We start from the raw sequence: 19224 nt of genomic DNA, 5'->3' as shown, positions 1-19224 counted from the left end.
ATATGGGAAATTCTCATTATATAAAGAGTAAAGGATGAATAAATAAGTATAAGTATATATGTGAACAAGTATTATCATATGTAAAACTTTTGGCTGCCTACCTAAATTTCTATGGACATCTCTTCTACAAGAAGATCTTTCCAAGTCTTCATGTAATGGTTGATAAAAATGTAATCCCATGTCTATGAAGAATGATTGATTCATAAGTATATTTTCTTCATCTGACAAACTGATTTCTGTTTACCACTGCAAGGGACGTCATTCCAGCCCCAACTAGAATATGGATGATTTATTATAACACATTGTTCGTTGTCACTGCTGGGCTCACCTGGGTGCCAGAACCTGGAAGGGAGGAAAGAGCATCAGGGTGTTTCCCACAGTAATGCTGGGAAAGAGAAAACAAGAGTAAGCAAGCCTCAGGATGTGGTGGGAATTTGTGGAAAGCAGATTCAGGTATGTGCAAATCAACTGTCTCGACCACCCATGTCTGACATGTCCCTGGACAACAGGGCCACCTCACCCAATATTCTCTCAACTTGTTACTCAACTGTTCTCCTAGAACACATCCCAGAGGCTACTTCATCCCTAGGTCTTGGTATCTGGGGACTGTCATTCCATGTGCTTATTTATATGTTGAAAAGGTCTCTCATTCTCATGCTGTAATAATTTTTTTCATTTTACAATAGTCTTATTTTAGAGACTGGAGAAATACTTAAAATAGTTAGATAATCTATGTATTTCTGTCATCTAGGACAAGTAATTTACTACCCTGGATTCCTACTTTTCTTCTCTGAAAACTAAGAATGAGAATAATATTACTACCTATTTCTCACAATAGAAATTAGGATAGAATATGGGAACACACTAAGATATTAGAGTTTTTAAATAATTACATAAATATGACACATAAAAATATGAGATTGAGGGCTTTTGATTTAAGAGAAATAATCAGTTATGATCTTGATGTTAATTTTTATTATAGATATAAAAAAAATCTGGACAGATGGCTCAGACATAAGAGTGCTTGCTGCTTTTCCAGAAAACATGACATCTCTGTTCCCAGCACCCATATTGACGCAGTCATACCAACTGTGACCTTAGCTGCAGAGAATCCAACACCCACTTACAGGCTCCATGGGCACCCACATACACATGAAACAAAGAAAGACATAGATATACACACTAATAAAGATAAATTAAATCCTATTGTTTAATATATAGAGAGACTGAAAGCATAATAAAACCCACCATGGTGTAGCACCTTAGTTCGGTACCCTGGGTACTTATCATCCTACACTCTTCAAACTCAGTTTCCTCATCTCTCCCGGAGTACCAGTGACATGTGTCTCACAGGACTCCTTGATAAGGAAATGGGGATAAAGTAACTCCATCCCCAGCACTCACACCAGGAGTGAGCTGTTTAGTTTCATAACCAACAGCTGGAACACCCTAAAGTCTTCTCATGCTACAGGACCCAGGACTCCTCTAGGTAACTCTGGACTCACGTGGCACTTTCATTGTATGGTGTCTGATCAACCCATCGCCACTGTCGGTGACCTGCATCAGAAAGCCCAATATAATAAGCAGCTTTAGAATGCAGGGTATTGGTGATGAAATTCTAAGAGGAAAGAAAGATACAGCATTCAGGCTAGATGGAGTGCTTCTTTTTCTGTTATAGAATTTTTATAAGATCTTTAAAAATTATTTTAACCATACAAAATTATAGGTCCAATATGATGCACATATGCAAATATGTAATAATCAAATCCTATTTCATCTCTCTAGGCCCTTAAATATTTCTGAAATTATAGATTAATACACATTAATTATACATTTTTGAGATATACTGTGATACTTCAACTGACATTTTTTCTGGTCATAATGAGATGAGAAGACAAAGATATGATCAAGGAATAGAAGAGGAGCCACCCCCATCCCCAGGAGTGCTATCTTCTCTGGCTGACCAGGACACATGACATTGGAAACAATCTCTGTCTGTGATCATAATGAATTCTCATCTCAGACTCACTCCCCTCTTTTCTTCCCCAGCACCATTCTTGAAAGTTGTGCATGAGAGAATTTAGCAGATTAATCACTCTTTATTCATAACCTCAGATATTTCATTTCTGATGGTTGGCTGTGACTCTCTTGATTTGACCCCCTTTCCCTAGTCAGCTCTGCTCCCTCCTCTGTTAGGCAGTGGGTACTACAGGAAGCATTAGAGTGCTGAAATCACAAACTGGTCTTCCAAGCAGAAACACTTCATCCCTCCCTCCACCCTCAGGCATTGCATTTCTGTTGCCATGGTTTCTTGTGGGTTGTTCAGCTTCACTGAAGTCGGGACAAGGTGTAGAATGCCAAGACTGAAGCATCCTTTCCAGCTTCCTGATGGAAAGCCTTCTGCCACATCAGCAACACCCATGTCAACAAAACTCCCTCTTAGTAAAAAGAGGCAGAGAGCAGGCCAGGCCCAGGCCCCACTCTCTCCCAGGATGCACCTGCTCTTCCTGGCTGTGGATCACCATCAGATGAGCACCCATGCTGGAGCACTTCTCCTCACTTTCTCTCCAAGATGCTGAGTCAGTGGAAGTGAAGTAGCAGTGGGAACTAAATGGCTTCCAATTCTTTGGGCAACAGCTCCAGACTTTGTTTTTGGGAGAAGAAGGAAATGTAAGTGCAAGATGAAGTCATTTTAAAACCTGCTTGATGTGGAGACCACATGGAACCTGGGACTCGCCAAATCTACAGATACATACAGCAAGGAATCCCTCCCAATTCAGATGCCAAGCACTCAGGTCTACCTCTATCTACACTAACATCAGGACCCCGTTGTCCTACTGGGGTGTTGTCAGGAAAACAGAATGCCATGGACACCCAGACACTGAGGCCATAATCCAAACTGGTCTCTAAATAATAGTTTAGTTCTTGATATAACTCATTATACCAAGAACCAGATAATTTCATAGTTTTATATGTTGTATTTAAATAATGCATGTCAGTAATCTGTAGTGGGTAGCCATTCCAGCTTTGATCTGGAAGTTCCAAGCCCCATTGAGACTTCGGCAACTGTCACGCCTACAAGGCGGGGCCAAGGGAGGCACCGGGGGACCGGAGATCTGGATCGGCGGGCGCGCTCTCTGTTGCGGAACCCTGGACTGGAGAGGTGGACTGAGCAGAGCTCCAGAGAACACCGCTGGACTGTGATACACCTTCCCCAGACTCTGCGACCTACCTATTCCTTAATTTGTAAGTTACGCCATTAAATAAATCTCCTTTTAACTACGTGGAGTGGCCTTAATAATTTCACCAATAGTAATCATAGTAGCAAAATTCTGACAATTTTTAAGTTAATGATGATAAAAATACTTCACAAACATATTACAAAGATTCTAGAAATAAATGTAAAATAGAATGCCTTTAGAAAGTAAAAAAATATAAAAACCCAATGTGTGTAAATACAACTTTTTTAATTTTTGAAAACATCATTTTAATCATTGCATAGTGTTTCATTACAATCATATATGAATATATTTTTAACAAATCCATTTTTTGCCAGTTACTAAGGGCATTGCTTTTCTTTACACTCCTATTAAGAATAATAGCAGGAGATCAACTTTTTCTACACTAGTTAATTGTGTCCCAGGGAAAATTTTAGAGAATAAATTGCTGGGTCAAAGGATGAAATGTGTTGTAAATATAACTCTTTCTATCTGTGATCATGTGTTTTTCCATTTCATAATTGAAAAAATTGATAGAATAGTCTTTTTTAAATGCAGTACAATGGAGTGACAGAGAAATCAGGAGAAACAAACATCATAGAAATCGAATTGAATAACAGAGAAAAAACAGAAATAAACAAATAAATACATATATACATAAATAAATACAGTCTCCCATCATGATCCTTAATTGTCTATACCAAATAAAGAGAGGTATAAAATATATGAAAAATAAAGCAAAGAATTGAGATTGTGGCAGATACAAGGAGTTATATTCACACACTCATGTATATCCCTATGTGCTTGTACGGATACAAAGAATGTCAGAGATGAGAAAACAATCAAAGAACAGAAGGAGACAGAAGAATGGATGGCCAGAGCATGCAGTGTTCAGTGAAGAACTAAGAAATGACATTTTTAGTGGTAAATGTAAACAAGGCTCAGGGAACAAAGACTATTATTGTGCACCATTATGAAGAACTTGGATAGATATAGACAGATACATTATTCTGTCTCTTGAGAAACCTAACCCAATATTCCACCATAGTGTGGGCTATATGCCCAACATCCTTTAAAATTACAATGTGGAAAATGGATTTTAAAAAAGATCAATCTTTTACATTTAATTAAAATATAATTATATCATTTTCCCTCCAGTCCCTGCCGTGTTCCCTCCTCCCTCTCAAATTCATGGCCTATTTTTACTGTTCTAAGAGCTACAGACAATTAATACCTGCTGAGAGAGGGAGAATTAATCTTTTCCAGGGATGAGCCTCCTAACTGGTTATCCAACACCAAGTGGTTAGCCTAAAAGGGTATGCTTGTATCAGCCGAACACAGCATAGCAAGGTGCCGTCAGACTAGGCATAATCCCTCATATCAGGCCTGGATGAGGCAACCCAGTAGGAGGAAAAAGATCCCATGAGCAGAGGAGGGCTGCTCTTTTCTAAAGGGAAATGGAGGAGCAGTGGATGTGGAGGGTAGGGGAGCTGGGGGGGTGTGGAGGAGGGGAGGACAGGAGGCTGCAGCTGGGATGTATTGTATGAAAGAAGAACAATATTTTTAAAAAGAAATAAGAGATTCAGATGATGAAAAAAAGGTACACTTTTAAATGTCCTACCTTAAGTGACCATAATAATATATGATGGTGATAATAACGGTCTGTAATAATTTGTATAGTTTAGACCCTGTGTACTATATAATTAAACTAACATTTTACATCTGTCATCTTCCTCTCCAAAAATAATTACCTAGATTTTAATATAGGAATATCCTATAATATACCAGATCAGTCATCCTCAAAACTGATATTCTGATCTTTTAAAACAAGTATCTTTTGAAAACTCATCCCAACCTAGAGAAAATTAAAGAGATTTGACAACTAAATACAGTGTTGCCATCCCAGATGAGAGTCTAGTAATAATGAACTTCAATCAGTGATGATATCAGTATTCACCTGCTAGCTGTAGCAATGTTTGCTTATAAAGATGTTCATTTAGAGGACAGTGTATGTATATGTGGGGTTAGAATGATATCTGTATATCACATGAAATCATGTGTAAATTTAAAAGTGTTCTCAAGGAGTCTGTTAAAACTTTAAGTAATTTGCATTCATGATACAGGGTATCATCATTTTCTTCAAATTATATATGTGTATATATGCATATATATACATATATTTTAAAGTTCTCTTTCTTTATTATATATACAGTGTTCTGCCTGCATATATCCCTGCATGCCAGAAGAGAGCACCAGATTTCATTACAGATGGTTGTGAATTACCATGTGGTTTCTGGGAATTGAGCTCAGGACCTCTGGAAGAGCAGCCATGCTCTTAACTTCTGAACCATCTCTATAGCCCCGTGTGTGTGTGTGTGTGTGTGTGTGTGTGTGTGTGTGTGTGTGTGTGTACTGAGGTAAGAAACAGCAAGTGTGCAGAGATGGTTCAGAAAGAAGCAGAAGCTGGAAAAATCTAATACAATAGGAACCTTTTCAAAAACAAGACTTGTGTAGACAAATGGAGGCATACATATCAGACTTTCTGGTCTGATATAGATGTGCATATGGACTCCACTTCTCAGTACCTGCCACCTGGGAATCTATTACAAATATCACACAACTCAGGCAGACATCTCCTACTCAAGTGCAGGGCACACTAGCCAGGAGAACCAGTAGGCAAACTCAGGAAGAGAATCAACTGCTAGACCAGAGGCCACTCGGCCACCAGAACTCCAGACAGACCTCCCACTTGAGGACTTCCTTCACTCTCTTAGTGCATCCCAGTCTACCCCTAATCATCCCTCCCCTCCTCACCATGTCTCAGCTCCAAATTCAGATGGAGACCCCCTGCTCAACCAGAGGCCAGGACAGCTGCCAGAAGTCCAGTCCTCATCTCGGGAGGAGAACCTCTGCTCAACCACAGGCCACACAGAATAAAAGACCAAAAAGGAAAGAGAAACCAAGAAATAAAACATCCTCCAAACAAAGACAAACTTAAAAATTGACATGTAGACCTAAAATCACCCCAAACCCAGGTGCCTGGATGCCAGACTAAGAATACAATCAACAACAGCCATGGTGATATGTCACCAGCAGAGCCCAGCTATCCTACTATAACAAGTCCCAAATATTCCAATACTGTCAAAGTACAAGAAAAAGACCTCAGAACCAACTTTATGGAGATGATAGGGGTCCTTAAAGGGGAAAATGAATTAACCCCTTAAAGAAATCAAGGAAAACACAAACAAAAAATTGGAGGAAATGAATAAATCCCATAAAGAAAGCCAAGAAAAAACAAACAGTTGGAATAAATTAATAAAACTGATCAAGACCTGAAAATAGAAATAGGAGCAATTAGAGAAAACACAAAATGAAGGAATTTTGGAAATTTAAAATCTGAGTAAGTGAATGGGAACTACAGACACAAGCATCACCAAGAGAGTTCAAGAGATGGAAGGGAGAATCTCAGGCATTCAAGATATGATAAAAGAAATGGATAATTCAGCTGAAAAAATTAAATCTAAAAAATTCCTGACACAAAATATCCAGGAAATTTTGCACTCTATAAGGAGATCAAACTTAAATATAGTAGATATAGAACAAGGAGAAGTATCTCAGCTCAAAGACCCAGAAAATATTTTCAACAAAGTCATACAAGAAAATGTTCCTAATCTAAAGAAGGAGATGTTTATAAAGATATAAGAAGCATACAGAACACCATATATATAACCAGAAAAGAAAGTCCCCTCACCACATAATAATGAAAACACTAAGCATATATAACAAATAAAGAATACCAAAAGCTTGAAGAAGGAAAAACCAAGTAACATATAAAGGCATACCTATTAGAATTACACCTGATTTCTCAGTGTAGACTATAAAAGCCAGAAGGGCCTGGACAGATGCACTACAGACTGTAAGAGACCATAGATGACAGCCAAGACTACATACCCAGCAAAACTTTCAATCAACATAGATGGAGATATGATATTTCATGATATTTAAAGATAAATTCAAATTCAAATATTATCTATCCACAACTCCAGCCCTACAGAAGGTACTAGAAAGAAAACTCCAACCCAAGGATGTTAACAATGCCTGTGAAAACACAGGAAATAAATAATCTCACTCCAGCAAAACCAAAAGAAGGGAAGCACATACTCATACACACATCACCACCACTATACCACCACCAATAACACCAACAACAAAATAACAAGAATTAAAAGTCATTAGTCATTGATATCTCTCAATATCAATAGACTCTATTTCCTAAGAAAAAACACACAGAATAATAGAATGGAAGCAAAACCAGGATCCATCCTTCTGCTGCATACAAAAAATACTCCTCAATATCAAAGATAAACATTACCTCAGAATAAAGGGTTGAAAAAAAAGATATTCCAAGCAAATGAACCTAAGAAGCAACCTTGAGTGGGCATTCTAATATCTAACAAAATAGACTTCAAACCAAAACTAGTCAAAAGAGACTGGGAAGGGCATTTCATACTCATCAAAGGAAAATCCACCAAGATGACATTTCATTTCTTAACATCTATTCTCCAAATTCAAGGACACCCAAGTTTGTAAAGGAAACACTACTAAAGCATAAATCACACATCTATCCTCACATATTGATAGTGAGAGGCTGCAATACCCCACTCTCAACAATGGACAGGTCATCCAGACAAAAACTAAACAGAGAAATACTAGAGCTAACAGACATTTTGAACCAAATGGACATAACAGATATCTACAGAAAATTTTCACCCAAACACAAAAGAGTATACCTTCTTCTCAGAGCATCACAGAACCTTCTCCAAAGTCGACCACATAATTGGTCACAAAACAATCTCAACAGATACAAAAAAATTGGAATAACCCCCTGCATCCTATCAGACCACCACAGATTAAAACTGGATTTCAACAACTGTGGGAGGTCAGCTCCCACCTTTTAAAGGGTTCCTATGAGGAGGAGAGAGGAATAAGAAACTTTTAGATAGAAAGATAGCAGAGAGGAGACAGACAGAGACACAGGAAAGCTTCAGAAGGACCTGGATCAAAATTCACCGGCCCCTTCTGTCTCTTCAAAAGGGCTTTTTATAACAATGCTAAGGGGAGGGGCAAAAGACCTCCCCCTTGCTAGATCAAAGCATACTGCACAGCTAAGTGCAGAACCTTCCAAACATCTAGTAACCATGCCCGTGGTCCAATCATTCCCCTATGCAGCCCTGCTGGGTAAAGCAAGCTCTGATCTCACTAGGAAACCTATGTGAGCCTCCACAAACAACAATAGAAATAACAGAAAGCCTACAAACTCATAGAAACTGAACAACTCTCTACTGAATGACTGTTGGGTCAAGGCAAAAATAAAGAAAGAAATTAAAGACTTCCTAGAATTCAATGATAATGAATGCACAGCATACACAAACCTATAGAACACCATTAAAGCAGTGTTAAGAGGAAAGTTCATAGCACTAAGTGCCTACATTAAAAAATTGGAGAGATTTCATACTAGTGACTTAATAGCACACCTGAAAGCTCTACAGCAAAAAGAAGTAAGCACACCCAAGAGGTGGAGGTGGCAGGAAATAATCGAACTGGGGACTGAAATCAATAAAAAAGAAACAAAGAGAATTATCAAAGAGTCAATGAAACAAAGAGTTGGTTCTTTGAGAAAATAAGCAAGATAGACAAATCTTTATCCCAACTAACTAAAAGACAGAGAGAGAATATCCAAACTAACCATATCAGAAACAACAAGGAGGACATTAAAAACAGACACTGAGAACATCTGAAGAACTGTTAGGTCATACTTTAAAACATGTACTTCACAAAATTGGAAAATCTAAAAGAAATGGATAATTATCTTGATAGATACCACTTACCAAAGTTAAATCAAGATCAGAAAAACAATTTAAATAAACCTACAATAGGTCGGGTCTATTTAAATAGAAGCCATCATTAAAAATCTTCAAACCAAAAGAGGCCCAGGGCCAGATGGTTTTGGAACAGAATTCTATGAAACTTTCAAAGAAGAGCTGATACCAGTACTCCTCAATTATTTAACAAAATATAATCAGAAGAAATATTGCCAAATTCTTTTTATGAGGCCACAGTTACCCTAATACCCAAACCACACAAAGACTCAACAAAGAAAGAGAATTACAGACCAATTTCCATCATGAACATTGATACAAAAGTATTCAATAAAATACTGGCAAACCGAATCCAAGAACACATCAAAAAAGATTATCCACTATGTTCAAGTAGGCTTCATTCCAGAGATGCAGACATGATTCAACATAAGAAAATAAGTCAATGTAATCCACCATATAAACAAACTGAAAGAAAAAAAAACACATTATGATCAAATCAGATGCTGAAAAAGCCTTTGACAAAACCCAACACTTTTTCATGATAAAAGTCTTGGAGAGGTTAGGGATACAAGAGACACACCTAACATAATAAAGGCAATTTACAGCAAGCCTATGGCCAAAATCAAATTAAATGGAGAGAAACTCAAAGCAATTCCACTAAAATCAGGAACAAGACAAGGCTGTTTACTCTCTCCATATCTATTCAAAATAATACTTAAAGTTTTAGCTAGAGCAGTAAGACAACTAAAGGAGATCGGGGAGATACAAATTAGAAAGGAAGAAGACAAAGTATCATTACGTGAAGATGATATGATAGTATAGAAAAGCCAACCCAAAAATTCTAACAGATAATTTCTACAGTCTATAAAGACCTTCAATAAAATCAGTAGCTATCCTTTAACTCATTCTTTTATTTCTCCAAGACATGGTTTCTCTGTATAGCATTGGCTGTCCTAAAGCTTGATCTGTAGACCAGGCTGGCCTTGAACTCACAGAGATGCACCTGCCTCTGCCTCCCAAATGCTGGGATCAAAGGCGTGCGCCACCACTGCCTGGCAATAGCACTCCTATAAACAAATGATAAATGGGCTGAGAAAGATATCAGGGAGACAACACCTTTCACAATAGCCAAAAAATAATATAAAATATCTTTGAGTAACTCTTACCAAGAAAGTGAAAAACTTGTATGACAAAAACTTCAAGTATTTGAAGAAAGAAGTTGAACAAGATATCAGAAAATGAAAAGATCTCCCATGCTCATGGATCAGTAAGATTAACATAGTAAAAATGGGCAGCTTACCAAAAGCAATCTACAGATTCAACACAATCCCCATCAAAATCCCAACACAATTCTTTACAGACCTTGAAAGGACAATTCTCAACTTCATGTGAAAAAAACAAAAAACCCAGGATATCTAAAACAATCCTACATAATGAAAGAACTTCTGGAAGCATCATCCCTGATTTCAAGGTGTACTACAGAGCTATAGTAATAAAAACTGCATGGTATTGGCATAAAAACAGACACATCGATCAATGGAATGGAATGGAAGCCCCAGACATAAATCCACCTACAGACACCAGGGTTGTTTTTTGTTTGTTTGTTTGCTTGTTTTTTGTTTTGTTTTGTTTTTATAAAGAAACCAGAAATATACAATGGAAAAACTGAAGCATCTTCAACAAATTGTACTGGTCTAACTGGATGTCTGCATGTAGAAGAATGCAAATAGATCCATATCTATCACCCTACACAAAACTCAAGTCCAAGTGGATCAAAGACCTGGTAGAACAGAAAGTAGGAAATAGCCTTGATTGCACTGGCACAGGAGACAACTTCTTGCACAGAATACCAACAGTGCAGGCACTGAGATCAACAATCAATCAATAACTGGGACCTCATGAAACTGAAAAGCTTCTGTAAGGCAAAGGACACCATCAATAGGACAAAATGACAGCCTACAAAATGGGAAAGGATTTTTATCAACGACCTGTTCAATACAGGGCTAATCTCAAAATATATAAAGAACTCAAGAAACTAGACATCAACAAACCAAATAATCCAATTGAAAAGTGAGGTACAGAGCTAAATAGAATTCTCAGGGGCTGGAGAGATGCGTTAGTGGTTAAGAACACTGACTACTCTTCCAGAGGACCCAGGTTCAATTCCCAGCATCCACATGGCAACTCACAACTGTCTGTAACTCCAGTTCCAGGGAACCCAACATCCTCACACAGACATAAATTTAGGCAAAACACCAATGCACATAAAATAAAAAATAAATAAATTTAAAAAACAGAATTCTCAATAAAGGAATCTCAAGTGGCTGAGAAACACTTAAAGAAATGTTCAACATCTTTAGCCATCAGGGAAATGCAAATCAAAACTAGTCTGAGATTCTATCTTACACTAATCAGAATAACTAAGATCAAAAACACAAGTGAGAGCTCATGCTAGCAAGGATGTGGAGCAAGGAGAACACTCCTCCAATGCTGGTGGGAATGCCACCTTATACAGCCACTAAGGAAATAAACATGAAGGTTCCTCAGAAAGTGGAGGATCAATCTTCCTCAAGACTCAGCTACATACACTCTTAGGCATATACCCAAAGCATGCTCCATCCTACCACAAAGACACTTGCTCACCTATGTTCATAGAGGCTTTATTAACAATACCCAGAAACTAGAAACAACCTAGATGTTTCTCAGCGGAAGAATGGATAAAGAAAATGTGGTACATTCACACTATGGAGTATTACTCCACTGGTAAAAAAATGACACCAGCCCAGTGCCTTTAATCCCAGCACTCGGGAGGCAGAGGCAGACGGGTCTCTGTGAGTTCGAGGCCAGCCTGGTCAACAGAACGAGTTCCAGGACAGCCATGACTATACAGAGAAACCTTGTCTTGAAAAAACAAACAAAAAAAATCATGAAATTTGCAGGCAAATGAATAGAACTAGAAAAAAGTCACCCTGTAATATAACCCAGAACCAGAAAGACAAACATGGTATGTACTGAAGTGTAAGTGGATACTGACTGTTGGTGAAAGGATAATCATATACAATCCATAGACCCAGAGAGGATAAGTACCAAGGGGGAGTCGTATGATCTCTGTGGGAAGGAGAGATATAATAGATTTTGTGGGTGCACTGGGAGAAGATGGAAATAGGAACAGGAGGGATCAAGGGGGTGTGGAAGGAGTGAGTACCAAAAAGATGACTGGAATTGGGGGGGAATGGAGGGAGAGTGTGAAAACCTAGTGCAGTGGAAACGTCCTGTAATCTCCGAGGTAGACCCTATCAAAGACTCCTAGTAATGGGTGATATGGAGCCTGAACTGGCCATCATCTATAACCAGGCAAGGCTTTCAGTGGTGGGACTGAGATTCCAACCCAGCTACAAAACCTTCAACCTACACTTTATTCTGCCTGAAAGATGTGCTGGTGTAGAGGTGGCACAGAACTTGTGGGAGTAGCCAACCAATGACTGGTCGAACATGAGGCTCAAGCCACAAGAGTGAGGCCAAGCTGGACCCTGCCTGGATGGCCAGGAATCTGAAATGGGATGGCTCAGGGACCTAGGGCAGAGCTAAACATAAAAACAAAACAAGCAAACTAAAGTCAATGAACTGATTTCTAACAACATTCCACTGTACTCATAGACTGGTAGCTAGCCTATTTGTCATCAGAGAGGCTTCATCCAGAACTGACGGGAGCAAAGGCAGAGACCCACAACCAAACATTAGACAGAGCTTGGGGAACCCTGCAGAAGAGGGGGAAAGGATTTTAGGAGCCAAAGAGGTCGAGGATACCAGGCTGCATGTATGTTATGGTTGTTAGCTTGGTATTCTTGTGGGATTCCTAAGAGTGGGAGTGGGGGTGTCTCTGACTCTTACCTGCACTAAGGATGTTTTCCTTCTCCTGGGTTGCCTTGGTCAGCCTTGATATGAGGGTTTGTGCCTAGTCTTGTTATAAATTGCTGTGCTGTGTTTGGTTGACATCCCTTTGGAGACCTGCTCTCTTATGAATGGAAACAGAGGAGGAGTGCATCTAGGGAGAGAGGAGATGGAAAAGAGAACTGGGAGGAGTAGAGGGAGGGGAAATTGTGGCTGGGATGTAATGTATGAGAGAAGAATAAACATAAATGGAAGGAGGAAACGAATGTAGGAAGGAAGTAAAGAAAGATTTATGTGAAACCATTTCACTCTACAGCAAGCAAAAAAACTCATAGGCGCTTTGATTCTTACCATCCATTGGTGGACTGTCTTTTGTGCAGTTCAATTCTTTGTGAGTTAGATCTCTTATAGCTTTTTTTTCTTCAAAAAGTTGAGAGTATTTTTGAAAATAAACTGTAAAAAAACAGAAACAAAACCACTAATTTTCATGAAAATATTATGGCTTTAACTTTCTACTTACTGGTACAAAGATCTACCAAGCCCCAATTTACATAAGTAGACAGAGCCTAAGATTCCCATCACCCCACAGTCAATGTAGTCCTCAGCCTCCTATTTTGAAACCACAGGTACTTCCAGGACTCATAGAAAGACAAATGATTTGAAAAGCAGGACAGGCCCACTGTCATGACTCTAAAGGGAGTGAGCCATATCCTTCCATGTTAACATAAGATGAAAATGCTAACTCTTGGGGGAGATGAAGCAGACATAGATTTTCATATTTAAGGATGTAAACTGCCTTGTCTTTGGGAGGAAGTCTTTGGGGGTTAGCTAATTCTGAGTAGCTCTAGGTTATTTTAGAATGTGAAATAAAAAAACTCAATATGTGTCTATGGAGCATTGTTTTCTTCCATAAACTCTCCTCATTTTGACCAGCTTACTACTCCATGCACACTCTCATTCTCTCCTGGTTTACAGCTGAGTGGCTTCTCGCTACAACTGAATTTCTTTACCTACCTCCCAGAGTCTTGTCCTCCTTACCCCACCACTTTGGCTTCCTCCATTTCACTCACACCAGGTTTGAAATGGATCATCAAAAATACCCCAGGATAATAAGTTAGCCATCTTGATATTGGACTCAACCCATTTCTCCTCTTCCCCAGCTCTTAAGACATTGCTCTGTCCTGGATTTGCATCACTGTTTTTTGCCATCACTTCTTGTTGTTTTTTATAATCTCTTCTCCATCCATCCACCCTTTATTTATTTTTTTTTTGGGTTTTTCCGAGACAGGGTTTCTCTGTGTAGCTTTGCGCCTTTCCTGGATCTCGCTCTGTAGACCAGGCTGGCCTTGAACTCACAAAGATCCGCCTGCCTCTGCCTCCCGAGTGCTGGGATTAAAGGCGTGCGTCACCACGCCCGGCTCATCCACCCTTTAAAATGTAACACTTCCTCCAGTCTTGTCACAATGCTTCCTCCTCATACAAACTATCCCCGAGTGATGCCATGTATTGCTACGGTCTTGCCTGCTGCCTGTATGTGCAGAATTTTGTGTTGACTAAACACAAACATATTAGGTTTGACTCAATATGCCCAAAACTGAAATCAACACCTACCAACTTAAACCTATAACTTATCCTAGATTGTCTACCTCTTTGAATAACTTTATGGTTGCTGAGTTTACATCATCAGAATATGAAAGTCACACTGTACTTCTTGGACCCCTTATTCCCTGGATCTCTATATTCATCAGCATCGACTTCCTTGGTGTTGTGCCCTTTACCGTTCAAAGTCACCTCCTCTCATGTTCTTCAGACACTTATCTCATCATCAGGTTCGAAACAGGCCTTCTCATTTCTCTCTTTGTCCTAGTGACTCTGTTTTCAGAATTCTGCAAAAGTGTCGTCTGTAACCCATGTTCGGCTACATCAACTCTCTATTTGAAATGTTACAATGGTTCTCCATGGCTGTTGTGCTTTGGAAAAAAAAAACCACAACTTTTAACTTCTGTACCCACAGAAATTAAATGAGATTTTGAAATTTTCCTTGTTAACAAAAAAAGAAGAAGAAAAAAAGAAAAAGAAAAGAAAAACAGTGAAGTCTTCTTATGAACTGCCTTCTAGACATCCTTTGGCCAAGAGAATGCGCAAAATCAACTCTGCTCTATTATTAACTTAAATTTTTTAAAAGATTTATTTATTTACTATATATACAGTTTTCTGTCTGCATGTACGCCTGCAGGCCAGAAGAGGGCACCAGATCTCATTGCAGGTGATTGTAAGCCACCATATGGTTTCTGGGAATTGAACTCAGGACCTCTGGAAGAACAGTCTGTGCTCTTAACCTCTGAGCCATCTCTCCAGCCCTTGTGTTAAATATTTTGAGAGACCTGGCTCATGGTCACCCTCAATCTTGGCAGTCTGCAAGCTGCTGTGTAAACAAGCCAGGGCATCCTAAGTAACTATATAAAGGTGGGTCATACTGTTAGTCATCCTAGCTGGCTTCCTCCTCTCAGAAGCTGAGGTTCCTGGACTGGTAACTGACCACATACACACGTCTAAGTTCAACTAGGACCAGAGAAGCCACTCAGTGGAGATCAGCCTAAACTGACAAACCACAGAAGCATAAGATAAATAAATCGTTGTCTTACCTCATTAAGTTTATGCTGATTTATTAAGCAGAAAACCATTCTTGATTAAAAAAACAATATTTAGAAGAAAAAACTGAGTGTTTCATAATGGGGCACAATACAAGCTCTGCATCCCCCTATGTCTACCTAGGGAAATGTCATTTCTTCTTCACCTAGAACTGTGTACTTCAGTCATTCACGCTTTTGTCTCTCATCTTTGTAACATTCTTGGTACACACAGTCATAGACATAGCCTCTTCTAGGAAAATCTGTGTCAGCACTAGACTTCCTGGACAATGTTGTAGACACTGGCCCATTTTTTCTTCATTTTTTTAGACACAGATTTTTACATAGTCCAGGCTAGCTCCACACTTGCTGTCCTCCTGTCTCAACATCCTGAGTAGCCACTTAACCAGCTGGCACTGATTCATTGACTTTCCTCTAAGTTTCTGGAGAAAAGAGTCCATGTTATTCCTGGACTCTGTCTGTTAGACACACTGTAAGACATACAGTAAATGGCTACTACTTGGTTCAAGTGAATGAGTAAAACACCCTAAATACACTGTTTGCATGCAATTTAAATTTTTCAGAAATTTTCAAATCTTTGATGAGCAGAAATCCACCCATTTGCTTCTAGATTTCACATAATCCTGGGCAGGACACAGCAATTATAAATTAGTTAAAGAACACTTCTTGGATAATTTCTTCCTAAATCCTTCTTGTCCACACTTATCTCAAGATGAAGGAACCCTATACACACACAGCTTGTATACACATACAGCTCAAGTTCTCAATGTCAATGAGAAAACAGATTTGATCTCCCAGTTTAACAAAGACAACACTCCACAGAGTTCATCCACAAATCCTCATACATTCATAAATGCACTCCAGTTTCTCTAATGAGATGGATTCCTTTTTCCCCAAGACAATAGCTAAATTAAAGGACAGTAAAAGACACAATGTAACCTCTTGAATTATTTCTCCCCAAACATCATTTCTTCCCCATACTCTGTTAAACGCTGGTGCTACAGCAGAACCTCTCTTCACCTAAGGCAGACATCGTCTGTTGATACATCGGGGATACGTACAGATAAAAGCAGCCAAGAATGAGATGGCCAACAGCAGGAAAAGTGCCATCAGTGATGTGAAGAGCAGCGAAGGGCAGCCAGGCTTACTTAGAGGAGGGGTGGGCTTCACTTTGGGAGCTGGAAGGAGAGCACAGTCACCTCATGAGTGATAAGTTTCACCTTTGTTTCTGTTTTTCCTCCCTCCCTGTCTCTCTATTCTCCATGTCACATAATTACTAATAGTGTGACCATTTGAAATAATGGAAAAATAATGTCCATTGTAAAAAACATTACAAGATACATAAAAATACACACACTACTGAAATTACTGGTATTAATATTTTGAGATATGAAAAATAATTTGAATATATATTCACAAAAACACTTTGATCATATCCCTTCAGGAAGTTCTTTTTTTTTTTGGTGGTGGGAGGTTTAATGGGCTAGGGACTCACTATGTAGAGCAGGATGGCCTCAAATCCTCAGTGATCCTCCTGCCTCTGCCTCCGGAGTGCTGGAATTCCACCACACTGGCCCTTTCAGTAAATTTTAAAGGATGTACATATAGTATGTTTTCCCACATGACGACACAGAATAGGTACTGCCATCTTCCTATGACTTTCCTTTTACACTGTCTTGTAGGTACATTTTCACGTATCCATGTTTTCTTGGTGTTCTTTGCTGTGGTTGCAGCACTACATATTATAATACCATCCAGACTGTATGAACATTAAAGACACATATACAATAAAAGGTAAATATTTCCAGTCATAGTCCACTTCTTTAGCATATAGTCAGTCCGCTAGTCACTGTCTCATGGCTGGAAACCATTTGCTAGATGAAGATAAAATTTAGTGGAGAGCACCTGCCTACGGAGGGAGAGGCTCTGCTTTGATCTATTCTATAAAAGAAAGTTCCTTTAAGATAAAAGCTCCACACAGGAACAGTTTTAATAAAGTTACAATATACTGTCAAAATAGAGGGGACAATCTCATTGTTGAAAAGTATGATTTCATTTTATGTTCATTTTTATAAAGCAGGAAATGCTATATACAAGATATATATACAAGAATGCAGGATACAAGGTATAGTTTCTGTAAATAGCAAGAGCAAAAACCATGCCACACAAGCTTTTCTTTCCCACTAGAAAACTCTACAGCCCTTAAAGTCACTCTACAAACAATTCAATCCCCTGCGACTCCAGTAAAATCCCAGACATGAGCGCTGAGAAGATTAGTAACCAGCATCACCCAAAGTTTATTATTGACTCTTCCTTTATCCTTCCCCCTACATTAAGTCCAGAATTTTTTTTACCTGTAGCAGAATCTGAGTAGGTGCCTGAGGAGTTGGATTCATTCTTGAACTTCACTTCTGCATAGGTGATTTCTGAAGCCATATCAAGAAGAGTGAGACCTGCCTCACTCAGAAAATGCACTCTGTCTCCTCCCTAAAACTCGTGGTATGTGAGAATCAAACACGGCAATGAATTGTCATATCTCACAATTATATATGAGAAGGGAGATTTCCAGATGTGATATACCACATGATAATGAGAAACCACAACATGGAATCACTCAGGCCACATACAGAGATGCAACATCTTCAAACACCAAAGTAAGAATTGTAGCATTTGGACCTACTCAGCATGATATGCAAATACTATAAAGTGGGAACTCAAAGAGGGAAGGAAAGAAATAGGAAGGAGGGGAGAAGAGGAACCATGCGGTTAGAGAACTCTGTCCTAAGACACTTGCAGCAAACATAAATTCATGCACTTCTGTATGCAAATGTGGCTTCAGACGAACCGGACAACGTGAGCAAACACTTAAGACATGACAGCATTCATTCTGACTGAACAGACAAGTTCTGACACCACATTCTAGGGGACCATTGTCCCTCACCATTGTGTGGTCTCCCACTTCCCACTCAGCTGCCTCCAGCAGGGGGAAGGCAAAGCTCACATCCTGTTTCTTCTGAAGCTGCTCCTCTGAGCTCTCTGCTTCCCACTGTCTTCATAACTCACTCATGGGCACTCTCCACTCACTGGGCCACTGGCCACATCCTGACACAGCTCTGGTTAGCAGCTGTGAGAGGAGGCTGTCTCTCTCCTCATGCCTCTCCTCCCTTGATCTCTGCACTGCTTAGCAGGAGCTTCCTGGGTTCACAGCACTGTTGGGAACAGTTGGGAGAATTAATGGATCACAATATACCAGAGGGGAACTTAAACTAGTTACTGAAAAGGGCATCATTTAGTTCCTCCCACAGATGTCTTCCAACTCATAGCAACTTGCTCAGCCTTCAGTTCTTCCAAATATTTTCCTTCTTGAAGTCTCCTCTTGCACCTACAAATAACAAACAAACAGCACATGCATGAACACCTACACAAACACACACATACACACACACACACACACACACACACACACACACACACACACACACACAGTTTTTGTTTCTAGGTTTTTGTCCAGTTTATATCCAAACATATTAAAATCCATGAGTGCACACTATTCGCTCCATTTTAGTGTAATGTTGCAGCAGGTTT

General features: G+C 39.2%; 1 protein-coding gene across 1 annotated transcript; it reads right to left on the bottom strand.

The window, feature by feature from the left end:
• Positions 1 to 10: 10 nt before the first annotated feature.
• On the bottom strand, positions 11 to 18294 carry LOC128099401 (C-type lectin domain family 4 member A-like). Its single transcript, XM_052721301.1, has 7 exons — positions 17994 to 18294; positions 16701 to 16817; positions 13340 to 13441; positions 2802 to 2807; positions 2499 to 2644; positions 1506 to 1618; positions 11 to 342 (listed from the first exon to the last, which is right to left on the bottom strand). The coding sequence occupies exons 1-7, from the start codon at positions 18073 to 18075 to the stop codon at positions 201 to 203; spliced, it is 708 nt and encodes a 235-aa protein (XP_052577261.1). The 5' UTR covers positions 18076 to 18294; the 3' UTR covers positions 11 to 200.
• Between the last annotated feature and the right edge of the window lie 930 nt (positions 18295 to 19224).

This window comes from Peromyscus californicus, unplaced genomic scaffold, assembly GCF_007827085.1.
Source record: "Peromyscus californicus insignis strain IS unplaced genomic scaffold, ASM782708v3 Scaffold_6__1_contigs__length_162567912, whole genome shotgun sequence".
Lineage (NCBI taxonomy): Eukaryota > Metazoa > Chordata > Mammalia > Rodentia > Cricetidae > Peromyscus > Peromyscus californicus.
This window is presented reverse-complemented; position numbering and strand designations above follow the sequence as displayed.

Coding starts and splice junctions, on each gene's coding strand:
- LOC128099401 (XM_052721301.1), bottom strand. CDS start 18,075: ATGGCTTCAGAAATCACCTATGCAGAAGTGAAGTTCAAGAATGAATCC. Junction 13,442..16,700: donor ATTCTTGGCTGCTTTTATCT/GTACGTATCCCC, acceptor GTTTTTTTACAG/TTTATTTTCAAAAATACTCT. Junction 1,619..2,498: donor TCCACAGCCAGGAAGAGCAG/GTGCATCCTGGG, acceptor CTTTCCTCTTAG/AATTTCATCACCAATACCCT.